Here is a 20,544-nt window from a genome sequence, read left to right as displayed (position 1 = left end):
AGCCAGAAGCAATTCCCCAATCTGACAATGGATTCTGTAAACCCTACCCTTTTCTGTGTATATATCTCCACCTTGCCTTAGGAAAAAATGTGTTAATAAAAAGCAAGGGGTCCTGAGACAAAGAGAACTTAGTTCCTTTAGCTAAGTCTTCTCTGACTCCCTATAATGCCTTTCAAAATTATGTTTCGTCTCTGGACTCTTAATTTACGCATGGCGCCTTCTCCAGGTTGCTGACCCTTCTAGATGCCAGATCAATACCACTGGCATTATCTGGGAAATGAGGGCCACACGGACAATATCCCATGAGCCCTGCAGTGCCACTGAAGGTCCCTACTTGGCAGAGCTCTGTCCTCACCCACTGAAACACGGCCTGGGCTGCTCTCCTGAAAAACCGTTGGCACTGTGGCCCTGGGCTGGCTCCTGGGACTGTGGGTTCGGGATGGCCCCCACCATTCCTGGGACCGAGCAGAGTGGCTCCTGAGCCTGGCCTATGCACAGCCTGGCGCAGGCTGATCACCTCTGAGATAGAACTGGGGACATGCCGAGCCCCTAACAAAAGCCCTGGAGTCTCAGATGAGCTTCCCGGGACACCTGATGAGTTTTGTCCCAGCTCAGCAATGGGGGGGGGGGGGGGGGGAGGGGGGGAGGGGCGCTGGCATGCATGAGTGTGCACTGGGAGATCAAGTGTGCTCCAGGGGCTGTGTGTGTGTGCCGGGGGCCTCTGCTGGGAGCGCCCCGAGAAGGTGGAGACTTTCCTGCTGGCTTCACACCCCCCGCCCCCACATCCCCACTCCTTTTCCCTTTGCTGATTCTGTCTTCATCCTTTCACTGAATTAAGTCACAGCTGTGAGCTTGCCTGTGCTGGTCCCATGAGTCTCCTGATTTGGCATCAGACTGGGGGTGTCTCAAACCTGACACGCCTCCCAGGTCCTCGGGTGGCTCCCGGGGTCTTGGGCTAACTGACAGGTGGGAAAGGAAGCTTCTAGACTTCCAGGCAGCTGAGGACGCTTGGCTCCCACTGCTGGCTCTCTCAGTGCTGAGAGGATGCTGGGAGGGATGGACCTGCACAGCTCTGGGCCCTCCCTCCCCACCCATGGCCTGAGGGTTTCCTGCTCCAGAACATGAAGAAAGTTCCATTTGCTCCTTGGCTCCAGGCAGAGGCAGGCAGACCGGTGTGTTCCAAACAGCCTTCTTATTGAAATGAAAGCAATCCTGTGCCTCACTCCTGCCAGACACTCCCCGGGAAGATTGCAGAGCTGCGTGGGGGGTGGAGAGCACATCCACACGGACCTGCCCTTCGCTCTGAGAGCATTTCTGCGCCTCCCATGGGGCTGCTGGAGGGCTGGTGGGGACCAAAAGGGCGAATGTGTTGATTCCTGTGCAAATTGCTCGCAGCGCTCAGATCAGCCTGGAGGCGGCAAGACCTTCAAGGGGCATCCATCTCTTCAGCCCACGCTCAGGGGGCGGGTGTGAGCACTGGTTGAGAAGAACATCTTTGTAGAACAGGAATCATGACCGTGGCTTGCAGGTGGGACTTCTAGAAGAGTTACATGAGATGTGCGGCCCTTGGCATGATGCCCAGCCGATAGTAGGTGCTCAGCAAATCCCAATGTCTTTCTCCTACAGGTCAGGAACAGCGTGTTTCTGCTTGTCTGGGTGTGATCCCACCAGCAAGTGCCTGCTAAGGGCCAGGCTGGCTAAGTCTCTGCTCCACATGTCCGTCAGCAGCCCCCTTGGCCCCACCCTGCTCAGCAGGGCTTCCCCCAGCTTTCCCATGAGGCACAACAAAGGCACTTTCCAGAGGGACTTGTGAAATGAGAGCATGCTGAACTCCAGAGGCAGGCTTCCCAGCTCCACTAAGCTGGGGGCCCCCAGGGGGAAGCAGGCAGGGCAGCACCCACAGTCTATCATCAACATGCCAGCACCTGGAGAGGGGCTCCCCATCTCCCCAATCAGAGGCAGCTCTACCAGCTCCAATCCCAACCAACTTAACCCAACCGAACCATGACTCACAGCTCCAACTTAAACAATGCAGCTGCATTGCATACTTGAGAAAAACTGACAGCAACCTAAGCGGCCACATAGGAAGGTGAGGGGGGCAGGGGGCAGGGGGGAGACTGAGAAATCCGGGGCTGGCCCAGCCCATCACTCAGCGGTTGAGTGTCATCACATGAACCAGGAGGCCAAGTTTCAATTCCCTGTCAGGGCACATGCCTGGGTTTCGGGCTCCATCTCCAATAGAGGGCTTGCAGGAGGCAGCCCATCAATGATTCTCTCTCATCATTTCATTTTTCTATTTCTCTCTCCCTCCCCCTTCCTTCCTGAAATACTATCAAATAAAAAAGGCAATATGCAAATTAGCCATCACTCCGTCACAAAGATGGTAGCACCCATAGCCACAAGATGGTGGTGCCCAGTCCTCTCAGCCCGGCTGGAGTCCCCCATTTCCAGTGTGGGGGTGGGGGTGGTTGCTGAGAGCGGGCACATGAGTCCTGGCAGACTGCTTGCTTTGTTGCTACGGCGATGAGAAGAGGGTTCCACCCTGACCGCGGAGGGCCTCTGGGCAGCGGGCACCGAGTGTCCAGGGGGTGGGGGTAGGGCAGGGAATGCTTGTGTCATCGCTCCGGTGATAAGGCAAGCGTTCCACACCTGGCCGCTGATGGGCCTCTGGGCCTCGGAGAGCCACTGGGCAGTGGGCACAGAGCGACCAGACCCCACAGAGAGCTACTGGCACACAGATTCGTGCACAGGGCTACTAGTCAAAAATAAAAAATAAAAAATCTTGGGAAGGAGGATTTTCAACAACATGGAAAAATGCTGATGATATAAGTATTAAGTAAAAAAAAAAAAAAAAAAGGATATATAAACAATCTAGGGGAGGGGAGAATATTTAGATAAAGCCTTAAAAATGGAAGAAATCCATTTTGTAAGCTATTTCACTGGTGGACAGAGGTCGTTACACATTTGTCAAAATCCACAGAACGCGGGAACCTTACCCTGAACTACGGACTTTGATGAGTCAAGACAGGGTCACAGATTGTAGCACGCGCAACGCCCTGTGGGAACTGTGCACCGGGGACACACACACACACACACACACACACACACGCTGTGTGTAAGTGTGTGGCGGGGCCACGGGGTACACGGGAAATCTTACTTTCTGCCCTGTTTTGCTGTGAACCTAAAACTGCTCTCGAAAATAAACTTTATTCACTAAAACAATTTTGGCCTGGAGTGGTTTGGCTCAGTGGTTAGAGTGTTGGCCTGTGGATCCAAGGGGGTGGGTTTGATTCCCCATCAAGGGCATGTACCTCGGTTCTGGGTTTGATCCCCAGCCCCATTGGGGTGGATGTGGGAGGCAACCAATCAATGTATGCGTCTCTCTCTCCTCCCCTTCTCCTTCCCTTCCACTCTGTTTGAAAATCAATGGAAAAAGATATCCTCAGGTGAGAATTAAACAAACAAACCAAACCCCAATTTTGAAACGATGACGGCATTGCCCCTTGCTCATGTTCCCACGGTCACTGCTCCACCCAGGTCATTCCAGCCCAGGTTCAGGCATTGCCCGCCCTCCTCCGGCCAGGAGTGCAAAGGTCCCCCCCTCCGCTGAGTTTCAGCCCAACTTTCCAGAGGGAGCCGGAGGCAGACTCCCAGGCCTCTTTGAAAGGCAGGCACGGGCCAATCAGACCCCCTCTCAGGATGCTGGCCCAAGGACCTCCTCAAAGCCACCGAACGCTGTGAGGTTTAGGGGGGCCATGCCCACCCCCTGGCCTGCAAACCTTTTTCAGCATCAGAATCAGTTTTTCTAATGACCTTACAGAGTTATCAGGAAAAAAATAAAAAATTAAAAAAAAAAGGTGGGGAGGTGAATGGAGAAAAATAGGGACCTCTGTAATCCTTTAAACAATAAACATTTAAAAAAATGCCACAGCCTGGGTCTTGGCTGCCTCTTTGCTCCCGCCCTACGCGCTCCAAACACACCTGGCCTCGGCCACGTCACCCTGGTTCCTGCAGCGTTCCCGCATCCCCGGCCGCTGGGCCTTCGCTCCACCCTCAAGACACAGCATCCCCTCCCCCAGGAGGTCCTCCCTCACACTCACCCGCCTTGCCCCAAGGGTGGCGGCAGGCCCAGGAGAAGCCAGTACCCCAGGAATGGGGGGCACCGAACCCTCACGGCCCAGGTAGGTGAGAAGCAAACATGGCCCTGCCCAGCAGCAGGGCGGTGTGGGGGCCTGGAGACACGGCACCTGCTGGCCCCGGTCCAGGGAAAACCAAGGGCAGCCTGGATGTTAACCCGCAGCTTCCCTGGTGCCCTCTCACTCCGGTGAAGAGACATGAACACAGAACAGAGGAGGAGAAGCGGCCCCTCGGTGGCCCCTCAGACTTGTGCTTCTTGCCCTGGGCCAGTGGTCGGCAAACTCATGAGTCCACAGAGCCAAATACCAACAGGCCAACGATTGACATTTCTTTGGAGAGCCACATTTTTTAAACTTCAACTTCTTCTAATGCCCCTTCAAAATAGACTTGCCCAGGCCGTAGTATTTTGTGGAAGAGTCACGCTCAAGGGGACAAAGAGCCACATGTGGCTCACAAGCCGCAGTTTGCTGACTATGGCCCTGGACTCAGACTCTGGGGATTTGCCCCAGCCCCTCCGGAGGCCCCCTCCTCTTCCTGCACTCTCCCAGGTCACTCCACTCCAGCCCCACATAGGATCGCCATCCTCTGTTTCTGTATCTTCCACCTCCCCTTCCAAGGCGGGGGCCGGTGCCCCTGTCTAGTCCCCCCAGAAGACCTCCTGCTGGCACAGAACCTGCCTGCAAAGGCCTGCAGCACCGGGCACCACCCGCTCAGGGGGTAACACTCGGCTTGCCCACACCTCCTCAGCGCCCCCTGCAGGGTGCATCCCATGGCCGGGGGGCACTCACCGGAGTGGGGGCATTCACCACAGAGAGGTTGTACCCGTACAGGAAGGAGGAGCCGAAGGCGCCCAGGAGAGAGGCCGCGACGAGCCAGAGGGACCATTTCTGGGGAGGAGAGGAAACGTGGCAGTTTTAGTGTAACGTGGCCCATATCTGGCCCTCAGGGGAGCACAGAGCATGACCAGACACAGCCGCCAGCAGCAGCAGCCGGCCCTTCCTGGGAGCCACGGGCAGGTTTGTCGTCAGTGCCTTCTTGGAACGATATCCTGGAACTCACAGGTCACCGCCGTTTTATCCGGATTGCATAGGTGAGGGGACAGGCAGAGCTGTCTGGGGGTCTGGCTCAGCCCCCCATGGTCACCCTCCTGCCTCTTCCTCTGGGCGCAGTGTCAGGGCCCTGCCGGCCATGCAGAGGCACCCACCGTGCACACACCCATGCACACACCCGTGCACACCCTGCTCCCGGCGGAGGGGAGGGGCCCATTCCCTCGCCCAGTGGCGGGCAAACTCATTAGAGCCAAATACCAACAGGACAACGATTGACATTTCTTTGGAGAGCCACATTTTTTAAACTTAAACTTCTAATGCCACTTCTTCAACATAGACTCGCCCAGGCCGTCGTATAACCACTAGTTACATCACATGAACACTGTGTTAGGTATGACACGTAAACTGGAGATGATTTAAAGCATATGGGAGAGTAAGGGTAGGTTATATGCAAACGCTATGCCATCCTATATAATAAAAGGCTAATATGCAAATTGACCGAACAGCAGAACGACTGGTCGCTATGACACACACTGACCACCAGGGGACAGATGCTCAACACAGGAGCTGCCCCCTAGTGGTCAGTGCGCTTCCCCAGGAGGAGCACTACTCAGCCAGAAGCCGGGCTCATGGCTGGTGAGTGCAGCAGCAACGGCAGGAGCCTCTCCCGCCTCCGTGGCACCGCTAAGGATGTTTGACTGCTGGCTTACCAGGAGCCGGCCTAAGCCGTCAGTTGGGCATCCCCCGAGGACTCCTAGACCATGAGAGGGCGTAGGCCGGGCTGAGGGACACCCCCCATGTGCACAAATTTCGTGCACCGGGCCTCTAGTTTCATATAAAGGACAGGAGCATCTGCGGATGTGGGTGTCGGAGGGAGTCCTAAACAAACCCCCGTGGATACACAGGGACGACTGTTTTTCTGCAGTAAGAGCTGCTTGAACATAACGGGATCCATTGACAGGACAGAATCACTGAGGACAGAACACCATTCTCCATTGCCTGTCTGTAAAACTCACATTTAGGGTCTCAGCGCGGATGCTACACCTCCTAACCCCCACCCTGGCCATGCTGGGCACCTTCTCTCCCTGGGCCTTCCTGGCTCCCCCCACCATCACTTCTGCTTGTCTGCACCGTCAGAGGGGGGAGGAGGGTAGAAGGAGCCATCTCCCGAAGCCCCCCGCCCGAGTGCCCCCCGGGGCCCACTACCCCCTCACCACGGCCCCAGGGCAGAGGGTGCTGCTGTGGAGACAGGGAAGGATAAAAGGGCCACTGCCCAGCAAGGTCTCGTTACACGAGCCCAGTGACCACCAGAAGGTGCTGTCGGCCCCAGGACACTGGCCACACGGTTGGAGCGCCGATGGCCGAAGTCACCCAGACGGGATGCAGAGCCCCGTGCCCAGGGGCAGGCAGTAACAGGCACGCACTGCGACCCTCGCGGGAACCCCGAGCCCTCTGTGGGGGGACGGAGGCCCACGTCTGTTTACCTGCTTTCTCCTTCCACCTGGCTTCCCGCTCCTCCAGCTACAGTCCCGAGTGAGGGGCGCTGAGCCGGGCTCCTCCTGGGAGTCCATGCTCCGCTCCCTGCAGTGCCCGTGGCATCTCCGCGGGCCAGGAGGCAGAGTCCATGGGAGGGGCGGCCCGGCCGGAAGTGTAGCAATTCTCTTGTTTGAACAGGGCAATTTTTTTTCTCTCCTGATCCCCAGTTAAAACCGCAGCTGGAAACCTGTCTTCTCAAGGATCACCCCTGGGTGTGGATTTTCCTTTTTAACGAGGCAAGGCGAGGCCAGTGCAGGGAGGGGGAGGCCAGCACAGAGCCAGGCGGCCCCTCGGGCAGGGGTGGGGATGTCCACAGGCGTGGAAGGCCCAAGTAATCAGGTGGCCCGCCCAGCCAAGGCCTGAGGGCTGAGCCGGTGAAATGTTGGACAAACAGAGCAGGCTGATTTTTAAAACGATAATCGTGTATGGCCGGGGAATTTTATAAATATCCGAAGGGCCCTCGGCAGGGAAAAGGTTTCCCACCCTTCCCCTGAGGGTTGGGACCGGTGGACGAATGGATGTTGCCATGGAAGCCCAGTGGGAAGCCAAGCCTGACTCCAGCCCCTTTTCCCTCCTTTTTTTTTTTTTTTTAAATATATATTTTATTGATTTTTTAACAGAGAGGAAGGGAGAGTTAGAGAAATAGAGTGTTAGAAACATCGATGAGAGAGAAACATCAATCAGCTGCCTCTTGCATACCTCCCATCGGGGATGTGCCTGCAACCAAGGTACATGCTCTTGACTGGATTGAACCTGGGACCCTTCAGTCCACAGGCTGATGCTCTATCAACCAAGCCAAACCGGTTTCGGCCCCCTTTCCCCCTTTCGATGCCATTGGCACAGATGAACACACGGCCTGTCATGACTGCGTGCCCTCAACAAAGGGCTTTGCTTCTCCGAGCCACCCCGTTTCCAAGCGGCAACGGGAGGCTCTCTCGCCCTGACTGTCCTGCAGAGGTGCTCCGGGCCGGAGAGAAGCCGCGAAGCCTGTGCACAGCTGGGCATGGCCACCTGCAGCTCTCAACCTGCAGGAAGGAGAGAATCGGTCCTGGGCTCATCGCCCATCCCGTCACTCAGCATGGCTGCGGAGGGGCCTCCCTCGTGACTGCCCCTCCCCGCGACGGGCTCAGGGGCAGCGTTCTGGTGACCAGGCCCTCATGCACACGAGGACAGTGTGAGACTTCGTTTTCCTTGTGGCCGATCTGCCCCAAGTCAGAGAAGCTCCTTTAAATCCTGTTCAGGCCGCCGTGCCCTGTGCTCCCAGAGGCGGAGCCAGTGCTGAGGCCAGGGAGTGTTTGGGGGACGAAGAGTCCCCGGAGGCCAGGGCGGCCTCAAGCCCGCAGACAGGAAGCCAGCAGCGATCTCACTCATCTAATGAGTGAGAACGATGAACAGCATAGACTGACGAACAAGAGCAGACCCGGAGATAAGGAGCCGTGGGTCAGACTGTTGGACCTCAGAGGGAGGGTGGGGATAAAAGGGAGAGGTCATGCCGAAACCGGTTTGGCTCAGTGGATAGAGCGTCGGCCTGCGGACAAAAAAGGTCCCAGGTTCAATTCCGGTCAGGGACACGTACCTCGGTTGCGGGCACATGCCGGTAGAGGTGTGCAGGAGGCAGCTGGTCGATGTTTCTCTCTCATCGATGTTTCTAGCTCTCTACCCCTCTCCCTTCCTCTCTGTAAAAACTCAATAAAATATATTTTTTTTTAAAAAGGGGGGGAGAGATCAACCAAAGGTCTTGTGTGCATACATATGAGCCTCACCAGTGGTGGAGGACAATAGGGGGGTGGGGGCATGAGTGGGGAGAGGTGGAAGATTGGAATGGGGGGGATAAGGACAAATATATGATACCTTCATCAATAAAAAAATTAAAAACAAAAAGCCAGGAGCCTGGGCTAAAGGGAAAGCGCACACTGGAGTCAGACGCAGAGCCGGCAGACGCGCTGGGAAGGTGCTGTGTCACACACGTGTGCGGACATCCAGCCCAGGAGGCACAACCCGGGGAAGCAGCCGCTCAGCGGGGAGCCAGGGCTCCCCGAGGGACCAGCCAGCCCTCGCCGGCAGGAGAGCGGCTCCCTGAGCACATGGAACAGCGCAGCGGCCATTCCGCACACCAATCCCACCAGGAGACGGGGGAGAACCGGATCTTCTGGAATCGATTTGCAGTGCCCCCTGCCCCCCTCCACCTGCCCTCTCCCCCATCAAGGCGGAGCTGTGGTCCAGAGCAGGATGCTGACACGTACACTTGGAGCTACAACACGTAAGTAACACAATGGCTGAGAATTCCCCGGGGAGACATAGAGGAAGTGCTGAGCCAGCCAGTCGGGGGCTGAATCATGGAGGGCTTCCTGGAAGAGGCGGCTCCTGGGCCACCTCACCCGGGGGGTATGCTGGCCAAGAAGGGTGTGGTGTGGGAGCGCACTGACCCAAGGCCTGAGTGTTAGGGGGAGGGAAATAGTCGGGTGTGGCAGGAGCCTACGGAGGGAGGCAAGCACCTCAGACCGGTGCCTGCACAGGGGAGGCATGGCTCAGCCCTGTACTGAGAAAAGCCTCCGTGTCCACCTGGAGGGAGCGTCTGCGGCAGGACGCTGGACGGCCTGGGCGGGGGCCTCCCCTTCACACCTGCGAGGTGAGGACAGCGGCGCCCAGCCTGCCCAGTTCACACCTCCCGGGCTCACGTTGACCTTTGCCCTGCCAAGTAGAGGTTCTGTAGAAACGTGGACTTGTTCTCCTCCGGGTCCGGTAGCTCCCACACCCATCCCAGGAGACCAGGCACGCACGGGTGGAGGTCTGAGGCGGGCTCCACCGTGAAGGTGCTACACAGCCTCGGGCGGGTGGCCTCGGCCCTCGCCGAGCCTCGCTTCATCGCCGGTGACACCCGGGTGGCGATGCCTTCGCCCTGGTGCGGCCAGGAGAAGCGAGGGGACCCTGCGTGTGCAGGCCCAGCACAGAGAGCGTGCAGGCTGGCTCTTGGCGTTTGCATCTGGTTTAGAGCGAGGGCCCAGGGAGTTCCGAGGAGCGGGGAGAGGGCTCTCTAAGTGCTGAGGACTTCCTGGAGGAGGGGGCAGTGACCTGGGCCTGCGGTGGGTGGGGGACAGGCTACAGTGTTATCCTGAAGGATGATGCCATCATCCCTTTCCACATCCATGTCCCCTTGGTCTTGGGCAGCGGCCGGCAAACTGCGGCTCACGAGCCACAAGCGGCTCTTTGGCCCCTTGAATTTTCAGCAAAGGCCAGCTTAGGAGTCCCCTAATGAAGTTAATAACAATGTACCTAGATACTTTAAGTTTAAAAAATGTAGCTCTCGCTGAAACTGGTTTGGCTCAGTGGTAAAGCGTCGGTCTGCGGACTGAAAGGTCCCGGGTTCGATTCCGGTCAAGGGCATGTACATTGGTTGCGGGCACATCCCCGGTGGGGGGTGTGCAAGAGGCAACTGGTCGATGTTTCTCTCTCATCGACGTTTCTAGCTGTCTATCTCTCTCCCTTCCTCTCTGTAAAAAATCAATAAAATATATTTTTAAAAAAAATGTAGCTCTCAAAAGACTGGATGAACGGTGATGTGGAAAGGACCATAAAGTGTATGCGGTGAGGCATATATATATATATATATATATATATATATATATATATATATATATAAAATTGATTTTTTACAGAGAGGAAGAGAGAGGGATAGAGTTAAAAACATCAATGAGAGAGAATCACCAATCAGTTGCCCCTTGCACACCCCGTACTGGGGATGTGCCCACAATCTTGACCGGAATTGAACCTGGGACCTTTCAATCTGCAGGCTGACGCTCTATCCACTCTTTTTAAAACATATATTTGTATTGATTTCAGAGAAGAAGGGAGAGGGAGAGAGATAGAAACATTAGTGATGTGAGATCGTTGTACTGTTGGTATTTGGCTCTGCTGACCAATGAGTTTGCCGACCATTGGCCTAGGGGAAATGGAGATACCTCCCTCCTCCAAATCCGGAAAGTCACCCGCAGATAGGATTTTTATCCACCGAAGTACCAGCCCCCCAAGGCCTGTGCCTCACCGCACACACTTTATGGTCCTTCCCACATCACAGTGCACCCAGTCTCTGCTCTCCTGGCCTGACCATTCCGCTCCACCACTTCCTCTCTCTCCCCCGCCTCTGTGCCCCCCCCTCGCCCCCCTAGCCTGCATGTCCCCGGGCGGGAGGGGCAGGGAGGGACAGCCCCAGAGTCCCCGGGCGCTCCTGTAAGAGGGAAGGGGGCCAGGACTTACCGATTTCTTTTCCTCCGAATCGCTGTCCTTGTCAGCGGCCGGGCCCTTGTCACTCAGCTTCATGGCTCCTTTCTGGGGTTTGGGACTGGCCTCCTTTTGTTCCTGAGGAAGAAGACGACGGAAGAAGGCGTTGGACGGCTGCTGTCAGAGACAGGTACCTCAGGGGAGTCAGCGAGGGGTGCTGGTGGAGACAGCCGTGCGGGGACCCCTGCTCCCGGGCACCCCTGCTCCTGTCTGGCCTCAGTTTCTCCGTTTGCGAGGTGGTTGGGTGGATGGCGTCTGTGCCTGCAATGCTGGCTGGACGGCGTTTGCACACAGGCCTCCCTCCCCAAGAACACCCTGTCCACGCGGTCCTGCCCGCCTGGCACAGGCTGTGAGCACTGGCTTTCCTGGCCCCAGGATGTGAAAATAAAAGCTGGGGAATGAAAACGAAGCGGTCCCGCCCCCATCCAGCCGGAAACAGTTCCCACATGGCCACCCAGACCTCGGGTACAACAGAGCCAAGGAGTGGGACGGCCACTCTGGAGACAGGGAATGTTAGGACCTTTGGCCCAGCTACTCCGTTTGCAGACACTCATCCTGAAACAGTAAACACTGTGCACCGAGGTTTCACCAGAAATGGCACCCAAGCGTTTATTTCCTAGAAAACATGGCCCTCGCAATAGGAAAAGACACGGAATGGGGGGGGCGGGTTTCCATAAACGGCGGTACCTCCCCGGATAAAACGCACGGAGCACTTAAAACGTGACCTTAGAGAACGTTACTGTCCTGAGGAAATGCTCAGGGTTTCTCTCACTTGGCAAGAAGGGGGAGATCTGTGAAAGAATGTGCATTAGTCACCATTAAAAATAGATGTGCTCTTAATGGCCACTGTTTTAAAAACATATATTTTTATTGATTTCAGAGAGGAAGGGAGAGGGAGAGAGATACCGTATTTCCCCGAAAATAAGACATCCTCCAAAAATAAGACCTAGTGCATGGAAAGATAAGACATCCCCTGAAAATAAGACCTAGCGCAACTTTGGGAGGAAAAATTAATATAAGACTGCCTTATTTTGGGGGAAACAGAGTAGAAACATCAATGATGAGAGAGAAACATGGATCAGCTGCCTCCTGCACACCCGCTACTGGGGATGGAACCCACAACTGGGCAGGAATCGAACCGTGACCTCTTGGTTCGTACAGTGATGCTCAACCACTGAGCCACACTGGCTGGGCAAATAGCCACTCTTAAAACAATGTACTTAAATAACACCCATGCATTTTTAAATGCAAAATTAAATTTAAAACAAAATATTTATACAGTCAGTTATTTCTTCAACAAACATTTACTAAGCCCCTACATCCGGTGATGGGGATGCAGCGACAAGCAAGGCACTGAGTGGGAGGATGGGTCAGGTCCCCAGGGAAAGTGGAGAAAGAGAGAGGCCCTATATCTCTACCTCTACCTCTGTCCATACACATCACTATATCTGTGTGGAGCTTACATACTAGGAGAGACCGTTAGGAAAGGGGTGTAGATGGCTCACGGGCACATAGATGGATCATGGCACACAGATGGCTTATGAGCACATAGATGGCTCATGGGCACACAGATGGATCATGGGCACACAGATGGATCATGGGCACACAGATGGATCATGGCACACAGATGGCTTATGAGCACATAGATGGCTCATGGGCACACAGATGGCACATGGGCACACAGATGGATCATGGGCACACAGATGTCTCACGGGCACACAGATGGCTTATGAGCACACAGATGGATCATGGCACAGATAGATCAGGGCACACAGATGGATCACAGGCACACAGATGGCATAAGAGCACATAGATGTCTCATGGGCACACAGATGGATGGCACACAGATAGATCACAGGCACACAGATGGCTCATGGGCATGCAGGTGGATCATGGCACACAGACAGTTTATGGGCACACATGGTTCACGGGCACACAAACGACTCACAGGCATACAGGCATGTCCCAGGCAGCGTCAGCCTGGGCTAAGACCAGCAGAGGACAGTCACAGCTGTACGTGCTTACAAAATGAACGGCCTTGAAGCAGCTGTTCCCACTTGGCCGATATTTTAGCCAGTTATCCTCTTAGTTGTTTTCTGTGGCTTTCCAACTGTCTACACTGGGGAAAACAAAACAACACCCACCTCTGCTGCTAGAAAAATGAGTTTCCACTTTTTCTTTAAATTAAAATTTTTTTTAAAAAAGGAATTAAGCACTTACGTTCTCAAGTAGCCAAAAAGATTTAAAGATAAAACCCTGGAAGAATACGACTCTTACAGCGTCAGCTCTGGCTTGGCGGGAATGTGGCCCGGAGGGCTGCAGTGACCTCCGAGGTCCTCCCCTGAGAAACGCCACCTGCCCATGCCAGCACCCCCGGGACACTCAGCTCGCTGGACCGCCCCCTCGGGCTCTCGGGCTGCCCCGTGGCCGGAGTCCTCTCCTCCTTCCCTGTCTCACCTGCAAGGCTCCCGGCTCCGCTCCGCGCCCTGCGCCCTGCGCCCTGGCACATCTGAGGCGCCTCCCCAGGCCTCCCCTAGCCTGTCCCGGAGCTGGGCCTACCTGCTGACTGCTCTCCTGTGTCCCCAGCTCCCAGGAAGTGTCCTGGCCCTGGGGGTTCTCTGGAGGGGTTGCCTCCTCCAGGCTGGGCCATGTGGTTGGGCACCCGGAGAGCGGGCAAGCTGGTGCTGGGGTTTAGAAACGAGGAATGTCCACTTAAAATAAAGCGGGTGGCCCCCCGTGATTCTGTGGGTGCCCCAAGTGCAAACACAGAGGTGCCCCAAAGGGGAAGGGATTTGGCCTTGAGAGGACAACATAGAAATTCAAGTGAAAATGGCAACAGCGACTCTTGGGATGTTTATGCCGGCTTGCCTGTGGGCTTGGGGCTTGCCAGCGCCCACAATGAAGTGAGGCATTCCTTAATATGCCTCTCTCTCTCTCTCTCTCTCTCTCTCTCTCTCTCTCTCTCTCTCTCTCTCTCTCTCTCTCTCTCTCTTTCTCCCTCTGTCCATACACACCACTATATCTAACATACAGATACACAGCCTTGGGTTTTGTTCTCTGGGGATCCCTGACCGATATACTCCTAGCACTGGGGCACAGCTGATTACCTCTGCCCACAGCGTCTGACCCAGTGCCTGGCCCAGAGGCGCCTGGGACACAGAATGGGTGGGGTGCCAGAGAGGGAAGGGGAGAACTCAGACTGCTCAGATGGGATGGCCTGGGGCAAAGGAGCCAGCCGAGGGCATCCATGGCCACCCTGCCCGCCTCGGGGCTGCATCCCCATCCAGCTTCTGTGCATGAGTGGCTGTCACCGTGTAGCTCCAGAGAGTGCCGTTCGCACAGGTGACACTAAATGTCCCCCTGGAGTCAGGCCACTCTGTTTCCTTATCAACCCATCTAGGCAGTCACCATTCTCTCCCCTTAGGTGAGGCTTTGTTTAGATAACAGGCCTGCAGGGAGGCCAGGCCAGCCTCGCTGCCTAATTACCGACATCTGTCTAATTACTGCCAGGATTGATTGCTCACTGGGCTGGAGACGCTGCAGGAACAGCTGTGGCCGAGGCTGAGGTGTTTGTGAGGCACCCAGGTGCAGGGACCGCTCGGGGTGCAGAAGGAAGAGGGGTGCTGGGAGGGATCCGGGCTGGTGGGCAGTGTGGGAGGACGGGTCAGGTCGCCAGGGAGAGTGGAGAAAGAGAGCGGCCCTTCAGAACCCCAACCTGGAAGGAGCAGGTGGGGGTGGGAAACGGCCCAGGAGGCCGAGCTGGAGGAAACGGGGAGAGGGGGCAGTCAGAAACGAGGAGACGGTAGTATCCAATCTACTGGAACCCACAGAACGGAGCTGAGAGGGGAGGTGTGCCCGCAGCCCTGTGGGCAGAGGCTTGCGTTCCTCCCGGAAGACACGGGAGCGAGCCGGCACCGGGAAGGGTGTGGGCGGTGGGCTGCGCTTCCTTCGGGGTCACGCCACTTCCGGTCTATTCCCAGGCCAGCAGGGAAAGCACGGGGTTTGCTAAGTCAGGGAGGACCCACTGCCCAGGGGAGCCACAGGCAGCTCGCCCTACAGCAACCCCCCCGGAGCTGAGCATGACCTCATCGCGTCACAGGTTGGAAACGGCCCGTCTGCGCAGGGCAAGGCCAGGTGCAGAGAGCTGGCGCCCAGGCAGCATAGAGCCAGGGCTTCAAATCCTGGGTCTGCTGCTGTGTGACTTGGAGGAAGTTACTTAACCTCTCTGGACCTATTTCTCTAGCGCAGTGTTTCCCAAAGTGTGGTCCGCATACCCCCAGGGGCACTGGAAGAGTTTAGTGGGGATACACGTTGCACCGGAGTTTGGTGGGGATGTGCACTGCACCGTGCTTAGCTGAGCCTCATTCTACATTCTCATGAGTACGAGGGGTACTCAGCGTTACGAAAATTACAGAAGGGGTACACATGTGTCAAAAGTTTGGGAAACAGTGCTTTAGGGGATAACAACAGGGTCTGCCTCCTGGGGACACTGTGAGGACTCAGCGAGCACGGACAGGGAGGAAAAGGAGGGGGAATCGCCTGGTGTTTGACTAAAGCACCCTAAACTGCCTCGAAGCAATTCTCTAGGGCCGTGGTCGGCAAACTCATCAGTCAACAGAGCCAAATAGCAACAGGACAACGATGGGAATTTCTTTGGAGAGCCACATTTTTTAAACTTTAATCATATAGGTAGGTACATTGTTAACTTCATTCGGGTACTCCTAAGCTGGCCTTTGCTAAAAACTCAAGGGGCCAAAGAGCGAGCTGCAGTTTGCCAACTGCTGGTAAGGTTTCAACAGAATAACAGATAAATAACGCAGCATGACAAAATAAATGCAAGCTGGGGAACGGGGTTCTGAGAACCGAGCTTCCCGTCTTTTTGGATCCGCAGCTGACATGGCTGCTTTTCAGCTCTTATGCGACGCCAGGGCCTGCCCGTGTGGCCGGCTCCAAAGGCGCAGGCCTGAGGGACTCACCGCCGGATCCCCGCATCAGGGGCCCGCCTGCCGCGATTCAGCAGCTCCATGAACAGACCTCGCTCCAGCGATTGGAGGGGCGCCGCCGGGCCGAAGCTGGTTAAATACTCAGGGCATTCCCTCCGTTAGCCATTGCCTCTGCCCCATAATGACGCCCTCATGGGCGCCATCTGTGCCTGACCCGTGGCCTGACTTGTTAGAAATAAAGCTGGTGTGGCTCAGCGATCGAGTGCTAACCGCTGCACCAGGAGGTCCCTGGTTCGATTCCCGGCACAGGCACATGCCCCAGCTGTGGGCTCTTTCCCCAGAGCGGGGGCCTACAGGAGGCAGCCATTATTTCTATATCTCTCTCTTCTCCCTCTCCTTTCCCCTCTCTCTGGAAATCAATCAAAACATTTCAAAAAGAAAGAAAAGAGAGAGAGAGAGAGAGAGAGAGAGAGAGAGAGAGAGAGAGAGAGAGAGAGAGAGAAAGGGAAAGGAAGGGAAGGGGAGAGAAGAGAAGAGAAGAGAAGAGAAGGGAAGGGAAGGGAAGGGAAGGGAAAGAAAAGGAAGGGAAGGGAAAAGAAAAGAATAAATAAAGCAAGTGAACCTCGAAGTGTCTTTACTCAGCGGCCTGTCGCAGAGCTCGGATCTGAGTCCCACGCGTGAAGGCAGAGCCTCAGTGCTGGTGGTGCTGTGTAGAAGGACCAAAGGCAGAGAACGGGCCCTGACTCGTCAATACCCCACAGAGGGTTGCGACAGCAGCCGGCCTTGTTTGCCCAAACCTGGCACATGCCAATGGTGCCCACTTCCCTGCAGGGCCGGGCGCCGCTGCCCTGAGCAAAGCCCAGGCTTCCAAAGCCGCTGGCGGGCGGGCACCCATGAACGGAAAACGCCCACCCACCCTGGTCCCCAAGCGCGCTGAGTGACACTTCCTTTTCAGGATTAATTCTCTGCTGGTCTGGCAGGGAGCTAGAGCTTATCCCAAGACGAAAAGGAATGTGGAAAACAGAGCAGGAGAGAGAGAGAGAGAGAGAGAGACAGAGAGAGAGAGAGAGAGAGAGACAGAGAGAGAGACAGAGAGAGAGAGACAGAGAGAGAGAGAGAGAGAGAGAGAGAGAGAGAGAGAGCGCGAGAGCGCGCGAATGAGCAGGGAGAGGGTCACAGCCCGGGCCACCAGCCATAGGAAGAATAGCGGCATTGCCCATGGCCAATGTCATGGTTACACTGGCATCTGCCAGACACCATGCTGGGCACTTGATGTACATTTCCTCCACTCTGTCTTCACCACGAATTTCCAAGTCCCTCCGTTTCAGGCCCCTCCTTTCCTAGGAGCCCCAGTCCCCCCTCCCCCAGAAACCGCCCCCCACGCCGGTCCAGGACGGCGAGGGGCGCAGCTTACCTGTGCCCGCGCTCCGCTCACCTGCCCCGGTCTAAAGAGCAAACAGATAGGCCGGCTCCCGGTGACAGCAGATACAACCCGGGAGGCCGTGGGAGACAGCAGCGTTAATGATTACAGGGCGTCCGCGTGCCTGTTGCTGTCAACAGGCCACGGGGCCAATCTTGACGAGCGATGAATGATTAACACCCATGCCCAGGTTGCGGTCAGCAAGTTCTGGGCCAGGAGCCGGTGGCAGCGGTGTCCTGGCTGCCCAAGCCCCTGCCGGCTAGCGGGCTGACCTTCCTGGGTGTGGGGGTCCCTTCTCGCTGGTGGGACGCTGTGACTGGTGTGGGACCAGCGTGCCCGGCTGTGGGGAGGGTCAGGTGAGATGACAGGCCGGACACGAATGAATGAGGCTGGTCAAGCCCTAACCCCACAGGACCCGGAGGGGGCTAAGGTCTCCTGTGGGGGTGCAGGAGGACGGACAGCGTGGAGAAAATGTGAGAGCCATCGCTCCTGCCGGAAGTGACACGCACCAGCTAAGCCTTCCCCCTCAGGACTCAGTGGGACAGAGGGCCAGAGGGCGGACAAGATGGAAGGGACCCGAGAGGGTGCCTGTGCGGCCGGTGCCAGTCCAGGCTCAGCCAAGGGCACCTGCCCAGAGAGAGGTGGGGCTGTGGGAAGTGGGGCGCAGAAAGATGAGTGCCCGGGAGTCCCCCCAGCGTGGGAGAGGGATGCTGGGAGGCAGGGCTGTGTGGAGACCACGGAGAAGGCCACCTGATTCCCCGGGCATCGACGGAGAGCAGCTGGACAGCCTTTCCCTGGCTAATCTCATCTCCCAGCGCCTTCATGTTGACCAAGGGGTGGGCCTGGTGACCAGGGGGAAGTCACCTGGGACCTGGGAGACAGCTGCCCGCGATGCCCTTATCAGCCTGCCCCTGAGGGCTGGCAAGCCGCACACCAGCGGGATGACATGTGTGCCCCGGTGGTGTTGGCTGAGCTGAAGGCAACGCAAACACACCCAGACGGAGGTACTGGAGCAAGCCTCCCGCATGCCCAGCTGGTGCCCACCCCCTGTGCCCACGCAGCCACCCAGCCTCGCTCTTGCTGCCCCGTTATGCCCGGGAACGGCCGGGCGGCTCCGACGGCACCTGGCCAGGCCTGCCTCGCTTCTGTAGCCTTCAGGGCACTTGCTCCGGCTTTAGCTGCTTATCCTTGAACGCAGACATAACAAGCATGGGAGGAATTCTGCTTATGTTTTACAGAAACAAGAAAGCCCAAAGCAGCACAAAACAAAACGCAGCTCCTTGCTCGGAATCGCCTCCCGTGGGGCGATAAGGAAGTGTGTACCAAAATAACAAGTGTTTATCCAGGGTTTATAGGGGCACAGAAACCAAAACCATAGCCGCTGGAGCCTGTGGCCCGAGAACAAAGTTCGCCTCCCGGCCCCTGCTGGCTCCTCGGTGCCTGAGATCCTCTGTCCCCTCCTGATCTCAGTCCTTCCCGTGTCCCCTCCCTGCTGTGGAGCCAACACGAATGAACCGCCACTGAGTCCGGACCCACTGTGTTTTGCAAAAATCCTTGAGTCCAGCATAGTTCAGATAAGCAGGAAACAAGGACGCCAGCAGAGCGGGTTGTAGGTCTCCCTGCTCTCCCCGACGACGCCCCCACCCCTTTTTTTTTCCTGCATTAACCATTTACTCTGTCCTTAGCGGGGGGGAGGGGGGGGGATAAGGCAAGCAGTCTGAGATCCTGTGTAGCCAGGCTTTTTACACGTAAGGGACAGCTTTCTCTCCCTCCCAGCTTTTCCTTCTTTATCCCAAGGCCCCAGAAGATCTCAACCTTCACCACTGCTGACATCCCCAGCCATCCCGGTCCCCCAGCCTGGGGCTCCTCTACCTCAGCAGGCTGGGAGTGAACGCCACCGCCTCTACCCTAAAGTTAACCCTGGAATTCCAAACTTTTAAACGAACGCAGCAAAATGGTAAATCAAGGGAAAGCAAGTAAAAGTTCTCTACTGTCTTCCCCCTAACGCAGGGTTTTCACTGTCTTTCACACAGACTCTCACTGACCTTTCCTCCCGGACCTTTCCCTGGAGGCCAAAAGGCCAGCGCGCCACACGGCTCCTGAGCCAGCCCTTCCCCTTTCCTGTAAATCAAAGCGTCAACGGAGGCTCCGTAGTCATCCGCTCGCTGCTTGAATTCCTGAAAATGTTTCAAAAAACATTGCAGGGGCGCACAGACAGAACATGAAGCAGACTGGCCCATTCTAACGACAGAGACAATTAGACCGCAGTTACCCAGAATAACAAAGACAACGACAACCAACCAGGACCACCGGGCACCGTCGTGCACCGGGATCTGGTCTTGGAAGTAGCGCTGCATCCAGCCTTCCAGAGAGCCTAGATGGGCGCCCACAGAACCAGAAATAAGTTTCTTACTGGTAGGAACCAGATCCAGGCGGCTCCGATCAGTCCATCAGGACATTCAGCAGGCGGGGACTCCGACCTCTACCAGCCCCGGGGGTGAGGAACGTCTCTCAGAGATCTCCCCCCGAAACCGCTCTCCACGCGGGGAGTCCAGAGAGCAGCCCCGGGAGACCCTTTGCGCGGGACCTCTTTTAAGCACATTTACCACATCCTGTTTTTGCAGAGCAAGCAACCCAAGACAAAACAGCTTTTCCCAAGCAACGTCAGAGTCATGCCACTGGTGACCATGTAGTTCTCAGGGTCATGCTGTTCCTCAGAGAGCTGGCAGTGATCAATGAGAGAAGGCCTAGTGCTGGGCAGGGGCCATAAGACCCTATCTCAAGGCCTGGCCTGGTGTCAGCACTGACAACTCTGTCTGGGGCATGGCCCATCGTCTCTCTGGAATGGGCAAAAATTCCCACTCTCCAACACTCCTCTGGACATAAAGAAAGCCCAATTCTGCACTTTGATGAGGAAGTTCTTTGGGCGGCTCACCCACCATCCTCTTGGCACGCTGGCTTTCCTGCCCAACACCTGTCCCCGTGCCTTATTGGCCCACGTGCGCCGAGCACAAACTTGAACTTGGTTGTATTTTCAGCCGCAGTAAATCGCTCTCTGATGCCAGGATAGTTCAGCCGTTGGTTCTGCAGCGTCTGGATAGACAGTGCCAGAGGGTGTCGAGGAGCCTGGGGTTCAAGGCCGGGGAGCAGCGGGCTGGCGCTCAGACCTCAGCGCCAGCCC

The 20,544-nt window shown here is 56.4% G+C and overlaps 1 protein-coding gene across 6 annotated transcripts in view; it reads right to left on the bottom strand.

Moving 5' to 3' along the window:
• The window catches only part of SLC2A9 (solute carrier family 2 member 9), a 42,259-nt gene extending 21,915 nt beyond the window's left edge, over positions 1–20,344 (bottom strand). The window contains exons 1-3 of one of the 6 annotated variants that reach the window (XM_045574137.1): positions 20,338–20,344; positions 10,977–11,078; positions 4,926–5,024 (exon numbers count right to left, since the gene is read on the bottom strand). In XM_045574137.1, coding sequence (XP_045430093.1) covers positions 4,926–5,024; positions 10,977–11,039 — 162 coding nt within the window. In that variant the 5' untranslated portion in view covers positions 11,040–11,078; positions 20,338–20,344. Of the gene's footprint in view, positions 1–4,925; positions 5,025–6,670; positions 6,785–10,976; positions 11,079–11,589; positions 11,623–17,357; positions 17,411–20,337 lie in introns of those variants that run through there. The other 5 variants (XM_045574136.1, XM_045574140.1, XM_045574144.1 and 2 more) reach the window with 5 other exon arrangements.
• Positions 20,345–20,544: the final 200 nt, after the last annotated feature.

This window comes from Pipistrellus kuhlii, unplaced genomic scaffold (assembly GCF_014108245.1).
Source record: "Pipistrellus kuhlii isolate mPipKuh1 unplaced genomic scaffold, mPipKuh1.p scaffold_m20_p_1, whole genome shotgun sequence".
NCBI lineage: Eukaryota > Metazoa > Chordata > Mammalia > Chiroptera > Vespertilionidae > Pipistrellus > Pipistrellus kuhlii.
Note: the sequence above shows the minus strand (reverse complement) of the source record. Positions and strands in the feature narration are given on the sequence as shown.